General features: G+C 58.3%; 1 protein-coding gene across 1 annotated transcript; it reads right to left on the minus strand.

Annotated features, from left to right (window-relative positions):
* Positions 1–827: 827 nt before the first annotated feature.
* Positions 828–15,137, minus strand: YTHDF1 (YTH N6-methyladenosine RNA binding protein F1; the record flags this gene model as incomplete). The annotated part of the gene is given in 3 exon segments (XM_014583661.2): positions 828–1,999; positions 4,196–5,707; positions 15,058–15,137. Coding segments are annotated over 3 exon segments (1,619 nt in total), but the record flags the coding sequence as incomplete, so codon positions are not given.
* Positions 15,138–16,004: the final 867 nt, after the last annotated feature.

Here is a 16,004-nt window from a genome sequence, read left to right on the forward strand (position 1 = left end):
CGTCTGCCTGGAAAGGCGCGGGGATTTCTGGGCTGTGCTGACACTCCGTGGGGCCATCTTACCTCAGACTTGTCGAGGTTGCAGTGTACGCTTGGGTCTGGGGACTCTGTCACCTGTCCATCTTACCCAGAACCATAGCATGCACTGAACCGCCCGACCTGTGTGCCGACTTACGGCAGTGACACCTGCACTCTGACACGGGGACAGGGAGTGGGTGGCCAAGGGCCGTGGAGTGGCAGGACTATTTGCCCCATCGGCACCGACTTGCCCATCTGCAAATCTTACCGAACGCCAGGGACCACGAATGCTGTTACATTCAACCAGGTCTTTTAAAAAGCTCCTCTGGGAACCAGCAGTTAGCGTAATGGCTATGTCGCTGGACTCCCATGTAGTCGACCGCGGTTCGTGTCCCGGACCCGGTGGCTTAAAACTCACGCCGGGCGCGTGTGCGTGCGTGCCCAAGATCCCGAGAGGAGAATGGAGGAGAAGGGATTGCGGCGTGACCATCCCCCCTGGGGGGTGATTTCTCGCTTTCTGTCTCTGTGTCTCTCTCTGTCTGTCTGGCGAGTGCACGCGCCCTACAGTGAAAATCTCTCCAAAAAAAAAAAAAGCTCCTCTATCCTTTCGACAGAACATAATGAGGGGCCCGTGGAGAGGTTAGTTGTTCACAGTCCTAAGCAATCAGCCCTCCTCCAGACATAAGGGAGGAGACCCTCAGACCTCTGGGCACACGCTCCCGGCTTTGCTGGCAGTGACCCGTGAGCTGGCTCTGCAGTGTGACACACACCTCAGCCTTCAGGCCCAGGCGACAGACGAGTGACGCAAGGCTTGCTAAACAGTGGCTGTTTATTAAGGCTTGTATTCTCCTGGAGAAAAGTCATCCCATATCGTCGGAGACCCCGCACGGGCAGGAGTGGCGAGCGTGCCGTCTAACAGAAGTCCAAGGGGTACAGCTGTGCAGACTCAGAGGGCCTTCAGGGTGCGGGTTTCAAAAGCCATGTGCTGTCCACGGCAGCAGAGACCCTCATGAGGCGAGGTGCGGCCCGGCATGCGGGTCAGCAGCACTGCGGCCACGCTCCGTCGCCACTCCGGGCGCTGGCAAGCTCCTCCACAGTCCCTCGGTCACAAACCACATGGCAAATTCATTTTCTAAAAGTTTTTTTTGCCTTTTTTACCCATTTGACAGGAAAACAGAAGAGACACACGTGGTGGAACTAAGCGCAGGGCACCGTCACTGCACGCACCCTCGGGTGCTGCGTGGACAGCGGGCATCGCTGCTGTCACAACGGCGGGGGCTCTCCCAGCAGGGAGAGGCAGAAACAGTCTGCGACGAGCCCCCGGAACCCATCACGTCACCCTGTGGTCACCCGGCAGGTTGCTCAGCATGGCACGCCATGGGAAGGCAGCTTTGCTGAGGGACAGACATGTCCTCAAGGCTGAGACACTTCGTTTATCCTTCTGCCTCGTAGAAAACCTGGGTGGGCAGATGAGCGATCGAGACGGAAGACACAGATGTTAAAAACGGCAGGCTGGCTGAGCTGGAGGGCCTCTCGACGGCAGGGGTTTGGAGCGATTTAACGGAGTGATCGGAATGATGGACTAACTGGGGCTCCTTGATCCGCACCAAAGGGGCGAGCCCATGGCTGTGGGCGCCCGAGTGAGCACGTGACTCCCTCCGAGGGAAGAGCCTCTGACGTGCCGGGGTCTCCTTCTCAGGGCACTTACATTCCACATTAGGTCAGTCTGATAAGCTGACAAAAAATACTCCTTTATTAGTGAGTTCTACAATATTATAATACAAAGAAAAATACAAACGAGCACAGATCTGTCTGGGCGAAAATAAACTACAAAAAAGGTGAAGATGCAAGAAGCCGACCCCGCACAGGACGACAGGCTGGCGTGGCGCGGGGCAGCACCGAGCACGCGCGGAGCTCTGCTCTTCAGTCCAGCGAGAACCTGCCCCCGAGCGTCCTCACTGTTTGCTCCGATTCTGCCGTTCCTGTGGAGAGAAAGGAGAGCTGAGCGCCAAGCAAGCAGGCCACCCAGGAGCAGGCCGGCGGGTCTGCAGCTGCCCTGACTCAGCCCCGGCTCATGCCCACCGTCCACGCGGCAGCCCGGCACTCTGCCCTGCTCCCTCCCAAGAGCCCTCTCTACAAGCAGAGAAGCGACAGCTGCTCCAGTTCCGTGGGTCGCCTGCCTGCTGGGAGACCTCGCTGCCCTGTTCCCAGCTTCCCCTAACATGTCTGCCGTTCTCCAGGGAAACACACAGTCACCGTGCCCAGGAGAGCACGAGTGTGCACTGGGTATGTGCGCATGCGGGCACCGGCCAGCTGCTCTGCCGTGTCTACCTTGGGCACAGAGGAAGGGCTGGGAGCCCACGGGGAGTTCAGGCCCTTCCTGTGCTTGACGCTCTGAAGACCAGACAGAGCCACAGTCCCCAGCAGTTCTGCCTGAGTCCTGGCCAGGAACCCCCAGCCAAGGCTACTCCCCATTCCACACAAGATGGGAGTATTTTCCAACACCCCAGCTCAGGACGTACACCTAAATCTCATCCCACACTTGCCCACTGGGCTTCTAGAAGTGAGGTCCAGACCATCTCCCTCTCTCCTACAACGCATCAACTGTGTGTGCAAACACACCTCAAGGAGCACCCCACACTCCTCAGTCCGCGGCACCCCTGGGGCGTGCACTCTCACTTGGCAGCCTCTCCTACCCAGCCTGCAAGCTGGCAGCAAGGCCTGCCAAGCAGAAGGCCCAACGCTCACGGGGAGCCTCCATTGCCCAAAGAGGACCTGAGTGCCTTGGACTAACAACGGCACTTCTCATACCTCGCTGGTGCTGGGCCAACGCACCTCACGATCCGGGAGGCTCTCAGCCCTGGCTGTGCTTCACAGGGACCTATGGTTTGGTGCCCTGTCCCCAAGGTACGAGAAGGTTCTAGAACCTGGATCAGCGAGCTGGACAGGCAGCCTCTACTCTAAGGATTACCATTTCTTTCCTACCCCAAAATATAAGCACTGGAAAAATGAACAACTATCAGGTCGTTGAAAAAATCATGATGTGTTTTGCATAAAAAAACATGTCATGACTCTCCCAATAATCCAATATATTCTGCACTCCGTTAAACATTTTCCTTTAACAATCTCTCCAAAAGGGGGTACTGCCACTTCCAGGGAGCAGAGGCCCACCGCTCTGCTGAGTTCAGACGGCACTGTCAGAGCCCCTCCGTGGGCAGCTCTGCAGAGCTATCTCCCTTTGGCCCTTACAAATAGCCACGAAGTTCACCATGTGCTCTTCCCAAAGATACTGCTACTCACGAGACCTCTCCAAAGAAAAAAGAAAGCGGATCAAGAACAGCTGGTCCGCTGGTCCGCTCTAGACACACCCCAAGGACCCAGCTCCAGCCAGCCTCGCCCTCTGCACCTCCCACTCTGAGCCAGGCCAGGGTGTAGCTAGATGCATGCCATGGAACTCACGCTGGCTTAAGCACCCTGGAAGAGGCCACTTACTGACTTAACCCAAAGTCATCAACTCAAGAGCTGGGCTTGACACCTGTTACCATACAACCTGGTGCTTCCTTAAGAAATCAGCTCCTCAGGGCCGGCAGGTAGCATGGTGGTTAAGGACGCTGGGCTCCACATGGCCGACCACAGTTCAAATCCTGGACCTGGCAGCTTGCTTTCTCACTTTCCCCCTCTTTCTCGTTCTGTCCCTCCCTGGTCAAATTAAAATAAATTAAATTTTTAAAAAATCAGCCCCTTGCAAATGTTCCCTGAACACCACTCTCACTTCATCCCAAAGCACAAGGCATTCCCTTTGTCTCGATCGTCTGAAATTGATGGGGTCTGAGTAACAAGCCATGGTGGTCTGCTCTCTGGTGTCCTGAGACCTCGAGAAACTGCCCAGCAGCTGCACAGCAGGTAAGTGCTCCACAGGACAGGCAGGGAGGGGCCCCTTCTGACTCTCCTCACCTTGCCCTTCAGCCCAGTGCACCCCTTCCTGGAAACCCAGGGGCAATACATGCCAGAAGCCAGAGCACCCGAGGCCCAAACTCCCGACTGAGCTGGCCAGCCCCTGCCCCAGGCCGCCCAGGAACTGCCTGTCACCGACCCATCCCCAGGGGCCACGCCACCTGTGCCTGCCCCGGCCGCTGCTGCTCGGGTCACCTGCTGTGAGCACGCGACGCCCCGCTCACCTTGCGCACCACCTCCTCCTCCTCCTGGCGCTTCTCGTAGTGAGAAAAATCATCGAAGATGGAGGTCGTGTGCTTATAGGACGCGATGATCTTCAGCACTTGCTTTGCTTTCTCCAAGGGCACCTCCTGCGTGTCTCGGGAGTTGGTGACCGGTTTATTGTCGTTATTCTCCAGCCTGATGTGCCGGAGCTGGTTATTGGGCACATCCTTGACGAAAATCCACTTCACGTCGAACTTCCCCTTCCACTTGTCCTGAGACCAGACCCCGGCACTGGTGCCGTAGTCCACGGGCGACTTCATCTCGGCCAGCCCGCAGAAGTGGCCACTGCCGTTGACGCTGAAGAGCAGGTAGACAGGCCCCCTGCTGCCCAGGGAGCGGAAGGCACCGTCCAGGCGCTTGTTGCCGTGCTCCGTGCTGCACCAGATGCTGTACTTGATGGAGCGGTGCACGTCGTCCTCCGAGTAGCTCTTGATGATGAACACGCGCCCACTCTTCAGGTTCCAGTCGAACTCCCTGGGGTTGTAGCTGTGGGCGGCTCTCAGTTTCTCGAGGACGGGGTGGGAGTCTACGCCTGGGCCAGCACTAGGCAAGGCGTTCCCGGGAGAGTGACTGTCACTGCCTGCCCCCCCGCTCTGCCCGGACGCCGCATTTCTGTTGCGAGGGGCAACCCAGCGGGTCTGGGGCGGCTGCTGAGGGTTCTGATACTGCGGTTGGGCCACGGGGGGAGGCTGGGCTGGGAGGGGCTGCACCACTTGCTGGGGCACTGGGGTACTCTGGGGGGCTGGCACCTGCTGGGGGGCCTTGGGCATTGGCCCCTTATCCCAGGTGCCGATGTCCATGTTGTGCTTTATGGGCGGGGGGGGCAGTGCACCCCCGAGCACAGGCCCACTCTTGGTTCTCATTTTCGGCTGTGGCTTTGCAGGCTTTTTTGGTCACGCAGCGCGCGAAGTTGGTTTTGAAACAGGCATGCTGACATTTGTCCCACCATTGCCAGAAAGGACGGCAGTCAGTGCCACACTGTTGACAACGGAACCCACCGTCTTGACTGCAGAGGTGGTGACGTCCCCAATCTTCAGGCCCACCATGCCCTGCTCCAAGCTGTTCACCCCAGGGGCCTTGTTGAGAGCGTCACCGTGAAAGCCCGCCTGCCCGTCGACCACTGTGCCGCCCAGGGAGCTCGGTGGGTAAGTGTAGCTGCTTCCGTACGCAGAGCTCTGGGCCTGCCCTCCCTGAGAGCCGCCTGTGCCCCACGCTGAGAACGCAGGGCTCTCGGGGAAGAAGCTGAACCTGTGCTGGTAGAGGTTGCCCCCCAGGCCCCCAGGCTGCCCGAAAACAGCATCGTGCACGAAGGGGTGGTCTCCGTTACTGAGCTGTCCGTAGGTGGTGAGGTACGGAAGTGGGGGGTCCCCTGCAGTAGACCATGGAGCCTCGTTGAGGGAGTAGGGGAATCCAATGGACGGTGGGTAGTAGCTGGACAGGTAGGGGTCGCCCATGGAGGGGTAACTGTTACTCTGCAGAGACAAGCGTGTAACAGGTTAGACCGCCTCTTGACGGAGGGTGCCAACCAACGCATCCTTGAGCATAGGCTGAACAGGACTGGCTGGGTACAGGGCTGGGCTCCTCCTTCCAGAAGAAAGCGGGGCTGCCAACATGGGACGATCCACCGCCTCGCCTGCACCACCTGAGCCCTAGCTGCCCTGAGCTGAGCCTCCTAGGCCTGGCTGGGCAGTGAGCCCTTCCCCCGCTCTCACCGTTCAGGAGTGGCCATCCAAGTCGGGCTGGAAATCAACCCCTTCCTGTTGGCTGTCGTGCTCACGACTGACACTGACCCAAAGCGGAAAAGGAGAACAGCCTTTTTTTTTTTTTTTTCCAAGAATTATTTACTTTTTATTCATTCACTCATTTTAATTTGACAAGAGAGAGAACACGTGAGAAAGTCAACCCACCAGGTATGGGACCTAAACCCTGGTCAGCCCTGTGGGAGTGCCCGGCGCCTTAACCACACACCACCTGCTGGTCAGTCCCCCAGGAGAACAGCCCTTAAAGGGCAGGGAGCAATTCCTCCCAGCAAACCTTTAGGCCTTTAGGGTTACAAGGTGGTTCCTTGCAGCAGATGGAACTCAAGCTCACTGACTGCTGGCCGGCCCAGCCCAGGCCTTCCCTCTGAGGGCTGGCACCCCTTCTGGAAAGCTTCTAAGCACTGCCCAGGACTGCTGCGAGCCCTCCCCACCTTCTCCAGGTGGGCCCTGCTGTCTGGCGTGGCCTGGCTGCCTGGAGGCCCAAGGCTGGCTGCAGCCCCTCACCCATGAGGACACCTCCCAGACATGGGGACTCTGCTCTCTCGGCACTGGGACCCCCGGGTGGGCATCGACTTTGCCAGGCCTGTGTGACGGCTAGAACCTCAGAGAGCCGTCGCGAGGTAGCTGGACCATGAGGCACCGGGCCTGGAGATAATATGATCTTGCTGCAGCTCAGGGTCCAGAAAAGCTGCCCAGTGTGGATTTAGACTCAGGGTCAGCAGTTCTGAGACAACCACCCAAGCACCTGGTAAGACCTGGGGCTGCGCCCCCATGTTGCTGCCTGAAACAGTACAATCGCCCTCCTGGGGCGGGGAGGGGGGAGGAGGGAGGCGTGCCGGCATGAGCGGCAGGTGGGCACGGACAGGTGTGAGCGATGTGTGGGCATGAGCGGCACGTGGGTAGTGGCCCAGCATGGCAAGAAGGTTCTCTCGCCCAGAGCCCAGAGTAAGAGAAAGAAAGCTGCTGAGAACACTGTGTAGTGGTCCACGGTCACCTTTCCAGTGTGTCGCCCCTGCCTCACTTTAAATCATCCCGAACTCCTCCCAAGTTGCCCAAGTACCTAGAAACTGCACAGAGAGAGCCTGGCTAGAGACCTGCCACCATGGAGAGAGAAGCCCCTCCCCCCATGTAATCCCTGGGAGGGGTGCAAGACTGTCCTGGGCAGGAGGCAGAGTCCTGGGTGCAGTGAGGGCATGCAAGAGGGAGGGGCCGAGGCAGGGGAGGGCTGGGGTGGCGGCTCAGGCAGCGACCTGTCCGTGGACGGGGCATCCATGCTGACCAGCTCTCCCTGGTCCCATCCTGCTTTGGGGGCTCAGGAATGCAAATACTGACCGCCTGCCTATTAGCCACACCACTGGTCAGCAGACCAATCCAGGCTCGTCTTTTGAAATTAAGTAACACCTGCTTCCTTGTAATGAAAACCTTTCAGATTCTCAGAGAATAAAATACAACAAACAAACAAACAAACAAACAAAAAACAAATGAAGCCTGGGACACCAGCACTGTCCTGGGGATGCAAGACTGCCACTCTCCCCTGGGCAGGGGTCAGAGGCTCTGGCTCCTTCGCAGCCACCTGCCCCACCCTCAGCATGTTCAGTGGGGAGATATGCGCAGATGTGCCCGCGGACGGTCCTCCCGAAGGGACACAGCTGCTCCACACTCTCAGCAGCACCACAGCTCACCGACACGTCCTCCCTCCCACGGAGCAGGGGTGGGACAGGGAAGGCGTGACTGGCTGCGTGGCATTCTGACCCACATGGCCACAAAACCAACCAGAGCCAACAGGAGAGAGGCCACAGAAAGAGATGCCATGGCACATGCATATCTCAACCCTCAGCCCAGAGCAGACACGAGCCAGGACAGGCAGTGGCGGGTGGCGCAGCAAGCGTTACTGCTAATGGACACACCTAGCACGTGGGCCCATGAGTGCCACCAGGCAGCCCGTTGCCCGCCCCACACTCTGGGCTGTCTCCAGCTGGAGCTGGATGGAGGGCAGGAGGAAGCTGCTCTGCAGCACCCTTGAAACCAGCCCTCCCCGATTTGGAAGCCGAGTAACCCCCCACTGCACACCCTGGGGTCCCTGCTCCTTCAGGGCTGATGCCAAGACCCCAGCCACCTCAGCCTGCACAACCACAGCACCCCAGAAAGCAACAGCAGGGCCTGTCGGGACCGTGCAGGGAGGAAAGGCCGAGGCAGGAGCATCTGGAAGAAGAAACCGGGCACCCCAGGTGGCAGAGCCTTGGAGGGCCCCAGGGCCCATGTCGGGGCTCAGATTTGAGGTGGGGGTGTCACTAGGAAATAAGCAACAGCAGAGCTGCAGCTTTCTGAGGAAGGGGGATGTGCAACTGTGCTGGCTACCTGAATCTACTAGATCTTCTCCAGAAACTTGAACTCATACAACCAAAGGGCAAATACAGCCCCACTCCACACCCCCAGGTAACGGGCTGCAGTGTGCCAAGACCCGTCAGCTGGGGCACACGGGGCGAGCCTCCCAGTGGCTCCTAGCCCTACTACGTCACAGCGCCCTGGCCACTGTCGGCGCTCCCTCCTTCCTAGGGTCCACAGGGCAGTGACTGAGGTGCTGTGGCCCGATTCCATTCTTTATCCCACCTCAATGATGGCCTGTTTTCTGGTATTTTCTGGCATATTTCCTGCAAAACTCTAAAACTGAAGAGGCAAGATACCTCGAAGTCTCTGAAGCGTGCCACTGTGGGCATCAGAGCGCCCAGGGCACTCCACACAGGGGCTGGGCTGGCTGCTCTGGGCTTAACCAACGGTGACTCTTCTAACTGAGGACCGAAGTGCAGGGTCGGGCTGCCTGGTGGACATCGCCCCTCCCAGAGCCTGCAGCCTCCTCCTGCCTGTGCTTAGCAGGGTGCGGCTGCGAGCTCGCCCATTGGCTGGTGCTCTGGACGAGACATGCTGTGAGCCAAGCCCCCCTCAGACCTGCGACCCCACTTCTGCAGCCTCTCAGCCCTGCAGCCCCCAGCCCTGTAGTCCCACAGCCCCTCAGCCCCGCGGGCACTTAGAGACGCACGTGCAGGTCTTGGTCCAGGGAGGCCCCCAGAGGAGAAGAGATGCCAAGCTCTCTTGCCGGAAAGGCCTCCGAAGAGGCTAGAGGCATGGAGGTTATGGTGGCCGGATGCTGCATGGCCAACTATACAGTTCAGCCCGGACTGGGGCTTGAAAAACATGCTGAGTGCATGTCCATGTGCACCTAAAACCCTGAGAGGAGAATGGAGGAGAGAGGACTGTGGTGTGGTCACCCTGGGAGGTGTCTCTCTCTCTGGTAAGAGCACTTGCCCTGTAGCCAGTCAGCCATCCTCTGAGCAAGTGTGCTTGCTCCGGGTAAACTGGCAGCAGAGAGCAGTCCCTCTGTGGACTGTCAGGCGACAACACCCCTCCGCGCCTGCACTGCCCTCCCCGAGGCCACTGACCGCTTCTACACGACTCCTGGGTGCAGCCGAGGCCCTGCCAGTGCTAACGATAGCAGCTGACACCCTACGAGGTGTACGAGTCCACTGACGGAGGGAAGTACAGATGGGGACCCAGCGCTGTGCCCGGTGACCAACTCGAAGACGGACGACCCGCATAACGACATTTGAAATAACCAGTAACCACGGTCCTTAGATTACTTGAATCCAACGGTAAGACACCAAACAGTAGGAACCAAACAGGAGAACATGGGAGAGCTGAAATCTGCTCCAGAGTTAAAAGTGGTGTTGCCGTGACCAGCAGTTAGCGTAATGGCTATGTCACTGGACTCCCATGTACTCGGCCGCGGTTCAAGTCCCAGACCCGGTGGCTTAAACTCACGCCGGGCGCATGTGTGTGTGTGTGTCCAAGATCCTAAGAGGAGAATGGAGGAGAAGGGATTGCGGTGTGGCCATCCCCCATGGGGGGTGATTTCTCTCTTTCTGTCTCTATGTCTCTCTCTGTCTTTCTGGCGAGCACACGCGTCCTACAGCAAAAACTAATAAAAAATAAAAAAAAAAAAAGAAGAACAAGAAGAGTGGTGTTCCCACTTACTCAGTCACCCACAAGGAAAGAGAAAGAAGGTCTCCCACTCTCAACAACCAGAACTGGTTAGGTGGCACTGTCCCGAGCTGCTCTGAGGAAAGCCTTCCGCCAACGACAAAGTGCCTCAGGGGAGAACAAGGGCCACCTGGAGTGCGAGAGGCAGCCTCACAGAACAGAGCACGCTTGTCACCGTTCCACCGCATCCCACTAGGCTCAGTGCTGACAAGCCTCAGAGCGATGGGCTCCTGGGGACCGGAGCGCAGCCAGAGCTGGGTCTGCAGCAGCAGCCATGAGGAGCATGGCGGAAAGGTCAGGGAAGTGCCCGCCCTGACTGGACCCCTTGGCCACTCACTCCCTGACCGATCTGCTCTCTGGCCCACCTGGGCCGCAGCCCCTTGGCCGCGGGGGCCGCGCACTCACCTCACAGCACACCAGGAAAGGCCTGCCAGGGTCTCCGCATCCTTCCGGCTGCACTCAGGAAAGCAGTCACGCGGGCAGAGGCCCATGCATGGTCATCAACATGGGTATTCTCAGGGCCACGAGAAACCCAGGCCAGCCATGTCCTGGGGGACCAAGAGCTGTCCGGCGACCCTCCAGCCTTTGTTCGCGGGTCGTCCGTCTTTGAGTTGGTCACCGGGCGCAGCGCCGGGTCCCCAGCTGTACTTCCCTCCATCGGTGGACTCATACGCCTTGAAGGGTGTCGGCTGTTGTCGTTAGGGCTTCGGCAGGGCCTCGGCTGCGCTCAGGAGCCCATGTGAAAGCGGTCAGTGGCCTCTGGGTGGGCAGTGCAGGCGCGGAGAGGTGCTGTCACCTGACAGTCCACAGAGGGACTGTTCAGACCTGCCCAGACTCAGCAAAAGGCCACATGCAACCAACCCCTTATACACCTAGATAAGACGTCTGTGCCGCTGGGTGAAAAACCACCCAAACCTGCCATCGGCCCTGGGCAAGAGGGCAGGGTCATCCTCAGTTGAGCCTGCCTCCCGGGCCTGAAGTACTCGCGAAGCCAGCATCCTGCAGATGATGTGCGAACGCCACCCGCTTTACCGCACGAACAGTGCGTGACTACGTGCACACGGGGACTTCAGGTGCGCCACCAGATCTTCGACCTCCCCCAGCATGGCCAGTGATTATTTAAACTCGGCTCAGTCCTCACATAGAGGATCAGATGGACAGTGTGGCTTTCTGAGAGCCCAGAACAGACTCAGGCTGATGAGAATGACCAGCACCGGGACGCCAGGCAGGAAACTGACGGACTGCCCTCGGAGAGCACAAGCCCGCTGGTTCTGAGCACACACCTATGTCAAGTCTGCCTCTGCTGCTCCGTGCCCTTCAGATGTGACCAGGCAGCTGAGTGCTTGGACCACAGGGTAAAGTGGCCAGCTCCCCCTGCACCCAGGCACCCCAGGTCACAGGACACCCACGTGCACAAGCCGGCCTGCAGGCCATGGCAACCATCCCAACGCAGACATCGCTCAGAGGCAGCCTGGGAGCCTGGGCGCAGCTCCCAGCCACACCGCAGTCCTTCCTTACTTCGCAGAAAACACCGGCGAGCTGAGACCTAGGAAGCCCTTCAGCAGACACGGCCTCCAACAGGCAAATCGGGATGATCGAGTCTAATCCAGAGTCCGTCACTCCTGAGCCCCTCTGCCCTTCACATCCAAAATGCTTTCTCACATGCGTCCAAGTCAGACACCAGAGAGGACACCGCTGCCCTGCCCACACCACAGGGGCGAGTAGGAAGGGCACCCTCTGGCCAGAGCACAGCAAAGGGCCAACCTCCCTGGAGGCTGCATGCTCTAAGGCAGCAAGCCCACGGGTGCCTGACAGCCCAGCCTTGTGGACGCTCCAGTTCCCACAGCACCCCATGCCCTGCTGTCATGAGGGGGGCGACTACAGCAGCCTCCGTCTGGCTGCTCGGAACCACGACCAGGTGTTGTCATCCACCACGAGGTGTGCCCAGTCACAGTGGCACAGCCAGAGGGCACAGGTTCAGTTCCTGGCCCCACCTTGACAGGCTGGGCAGCACAGGGGCGTGCACTGTGGTCCAAGCTCACTGGGAGGCCGGCAGATCGCGACACAATGTGTGGCACGACTGTCCCCAATCCCCCCATGGATGTTCCGGCTCGAGCTCTCATTAAAAAGGAAACCAACAGGACCGGCAGGTGCATGGTGATTAGGGCACTGGGTTACCACGTGGCCGGTCTCAGTGTGAGTCTGGACCTGGGAGCGTGAACATCATGTGCGTGTGTGCATGCGTGCCCAAGATTCTGGGAGGAGCGTGGAGAAGGGATTGCGACATGGCTATCCCCCAGTGGGTGATTTCTCACTTTCCCTCTTGCTGTCTCTGTCTCTATCCCCAGCAAACAAGCACATCCAAAGGCAAACCTCTTAAAAAAACCCAGCAGGTGCGTGGTGGTTGAGGCACTGGGTTCCCATGTGGCCTGCCTCAGTGTGAGTCCGGACTAGGGTGCATGAACATCACACTGGGCGTGTGGCGGGTGCCTAACATCCCATGGAAAGAATGGAGGAGCGGGTGGACATCCCTCGGGGGTGCTTTCTCACTGTCGCTCTCTCTCCAGTGAGCGCACACACCCTATTGCAAAAATCAAAACAGAAAGTAAAGTGCCCCAGAGCTAGCAGACACTGTCTGCCTCTGCCGCACCCCTGGCTCCACAGGCGTCTTGTGTGAAGGTCAAGTTATCAACTGTACTCTCCAGGGCACACCTGACCATGTATCGGAGACGCCTGTGCAAAGCCACTGCACACGGGCACACACGTCCCGCAGGGCACCACACACACCGGCCAGCCACACCTAACCTGCCCACTAGCAGAGCAGCTGCATGGACAATGAAACTGAGCTCCAACCCGGGAACTCGAGTGAGAATGTTTCCAAACAGGAGTCCTCGTCACCAGAGTCCATCTTGGAGTGATGACCAGCCCCAACGCCCTGGGACTGGAACGGTCAGAGGAGGAGAATCCAAGGCAAGAGGCAGACAGTGTCGTGGCCCCACTGGAGAGACACATAGCACAGAAGAGAAGGTGACCCTGTGCTAGAAGCTGGGGTGGCAGGACAGGGAGGGGACGATGGGGTTGGGGCCCACACTGCCATGGAGGCACCATGGCCTGGCCAACCGTGGCCTCCCAGTCTTTGTCTACACTAAGACAACCAGGAAAATGAGGACGAGGATGCAAGAGCTGCCCTGTGTCACTGAACATGTTCCACGCCAGGTGAGTGTCTCTGGAACTGTCCTGACCAGTCAAGAGCTTGGATCCCTCCGAGGAGTATGCCAATTAAGCAGCCTGCAGAAAAGTGGACACCTGAACACGCAGAATGAAGGGCCTGCACCGACCCCCACGAGTCCCGGGGCTCCTTGGGTGAAGCAGAGCTTTGGCTGACCACCGACACCTACTCCCGAATAACACCCAAGCTCTAGCTTCTGTATTTCAACTGCAGTGAGGCCACGTTCCCCTCCCTCCAGTTAGAAGTCAAGTCTCAACACCGTCAGTATTAAAGTTGAACAGAAAGTTAAGAAAAATGCTCACACACAACGCTCCACTTAACTTCTTGCCTCTGCCTCTGGCTAAAAGCCCACTGCCCAGGTCAGGATGCCAGATCCCACCCAGAGGGGCAGATCCTCAGAGGAGCCAAGACTTGATGGGTCCAGGTGCCACACTGCAGCATGCCCAGTGCAGTGAAAAGGAGGGCAATGGGGGAGGCCCTAAAAGGCTCGAAGACACGGCTCAGCTGTGGTGTCCCCAGCAGGAGGGCGCTGCTGTGTGGTGGCCAAGGCCACACAAGGGTCCATCCAAACAGGCTGGGCATAGTGCTGCGCGCCTGCAGCCCTGGCTACCTGGAAGGCTGGGGAAAGTGGAGGCCACGCACGGGGAGACGTTCCTTTGTCTTTTCTCCCTGACATTCAAGAAAAACCTAAGATGCTTTACAAAGGCACAGATGAGTGAGAAAATGGAGAGATGGGCTCTCCTCCAACATAAGGGAGGGGCAGAGCCTGACCACATCCTAGACACAGAGATTACACTCTGACGGGCACAAATGACAACATACTCTAATTCCAGCTGGCCCAATACTTTCCAGCCAGGGCGATTCTGTCCCCCAAGGGACAGCTACCAAGCCACTTCTGATTGTCACAACTGGGGTGAGGGTGAGTGAGTAGAGACTAGAGCAAGTGTGAAATACCTACGACGCACACGACCGCCCCAGGCAAAAGCTGCTCCAGTCCAGCGTCCACAGAACAAAGCCGGAGCACCCTGGACACCCTGCAGGGCCAAGGGCAGCTGCCAACCCCGCCAGCCTGGCCTGGCCCTCGAAAACCCAGGCCTGGGGCCAGCAGGTGGCGTGCTGGGTAAGGCTGCTGGACTTCGGTTCAAGTCCTGGACCTCATGGCTTGCTTTCTCACTTTCTCTCTCTCTGTTCCTATCTGGTCAAATTTAAATAAATAGTTAATAAAAAATAATTCTTAAAAAAAAAAAAAGGCCTACATCAGAGACTGCAAGGTGTCATTTTCCCAATGATTCCCTGAGGACTTGATTCAATCTGTCATACCGAAAAGGAAACCAGGGCCCAGCAAAGGTCACATGCTCCAGTGGGGTACAGGGAGCTGCACACCCAGGGCAGGGTCTAGCCTCACATCCCAGCTGCTAGCTGCTCTCATGGGTCACACTCCAGTCACCCAGAGGTCCATGGTGCCCAGAGAACCTGGGGGAAGTGCCCATTGTAGCACGGGCGTGCCACCCCCCACCACCAACGCCAGGACCAACAGAACCCTGTCTGCGCCCCGACCCACCACTCTGCCCGTGCTGCCCAGACTGAGCACTTGCAGCCCCCTCTGCCATTTCTAGCACTGCACCGCCTGCTCCATCGTTACTCAGGGCAGTAAGAAAATGAGGGATTTGATAATAAAGGTATATGCGAAATGTCTCTTATGAACACGCAGACGTGATACATGTACACATACACTCACGCACACGACTTAATTAAAACCAACTTAAATAGAGACCTACATTGATAAAAGCAAACTCACCTGATTTGACTGTCCAGAAAGGTAGGGCTCAAAATCATTGTCGTGCACGGCATCCTTCTGATGCAAAGAGCCGTTTTGTACTAGAACAAGAAGTGGCGAATGTCATCTTCGAGTTTTAATAGATTACTTTGAAGCAGAGAGCTTAAGGTTAGAAATGTCTGTGTTCATCAACTCATAAAAATTCTGCCTTTAATTAAAAACAGGCACCATTAATAGACCTCATATTTACATAAATCATTAGAACGGTGACACAAATCTTTCAGTCTTCGAGTTACTGATTTTAACAAAGTTTCATCGTGACTCAGTAAGATGCTGGCAAACCGAAGCGCAAGAGAGAAGCTAGGACCGGGACCAGGCTGTGGTGAAATCCCCACCATCTGGGAAGACCTCCACTGGCGAACAGCCGCTGGCGAACAGCAGCAAGCCCGCGAGGCCAGGCGGCAGCACCGGGAAGCCTGTGCTGTCGCGGCTCCCACCACCCCTCCCCACTGCTCTCCCAGCTCGGTGGAAAACCCAAGGCCGGAGGAGCGGGCTGGCGCCCCCACACGCTTACAGCGTCTCCAGCAGCGTGCCACAGGGTTCCCGGTCACACGGGCGGAGCGGTCCCAGGGGCCACAAGCGGCTCAGGGAACGAGGGCTGGACGTCGCCCTGCCGGGCCGGCAGCTGCCCACCCGCCAGGCCGGCCTGGTCCTGGGCAATGCCCAGCGCCGCCTCCCTGCCCCAAACCGACGGTCGGGGCCGGGGCCGGGCTGCAGGGCCTCCGAGCCCCCGTAGCTACTTCTGGGAAGTGCCTAGGACCTGTCAGATCTCCCGGAAACGTTGCCCGCCCGGCGCTCTCCCCAAGCTGCGCAGGAAAGCAGTCTCCGGTCCAGTCGCAGCTTCAGCTTCGCAGGCCCGGCCGTGCCCACGCGCCGCCCCGTCCCCGCCGCCCGCAGGCCGCCCCCGG

The sequence above is a fragment of the Tupaia chinensis genome, unplaced genomic scaffold (assembly GCF_000334495.1).
Source record: "Tupaia chinensis unplaced genomic scaffold, TupChi_1.0 Scaffold144472_1, whole genome shotgun sequence".
In the NCBI taxonomy this organism is placed as follows: domain Eukaryota; kingdom Metazoa; phylum Chordata; class Mammalia; order Scandentia; family Tupaiidae; genus Tupaia; species Tupaia belangeri.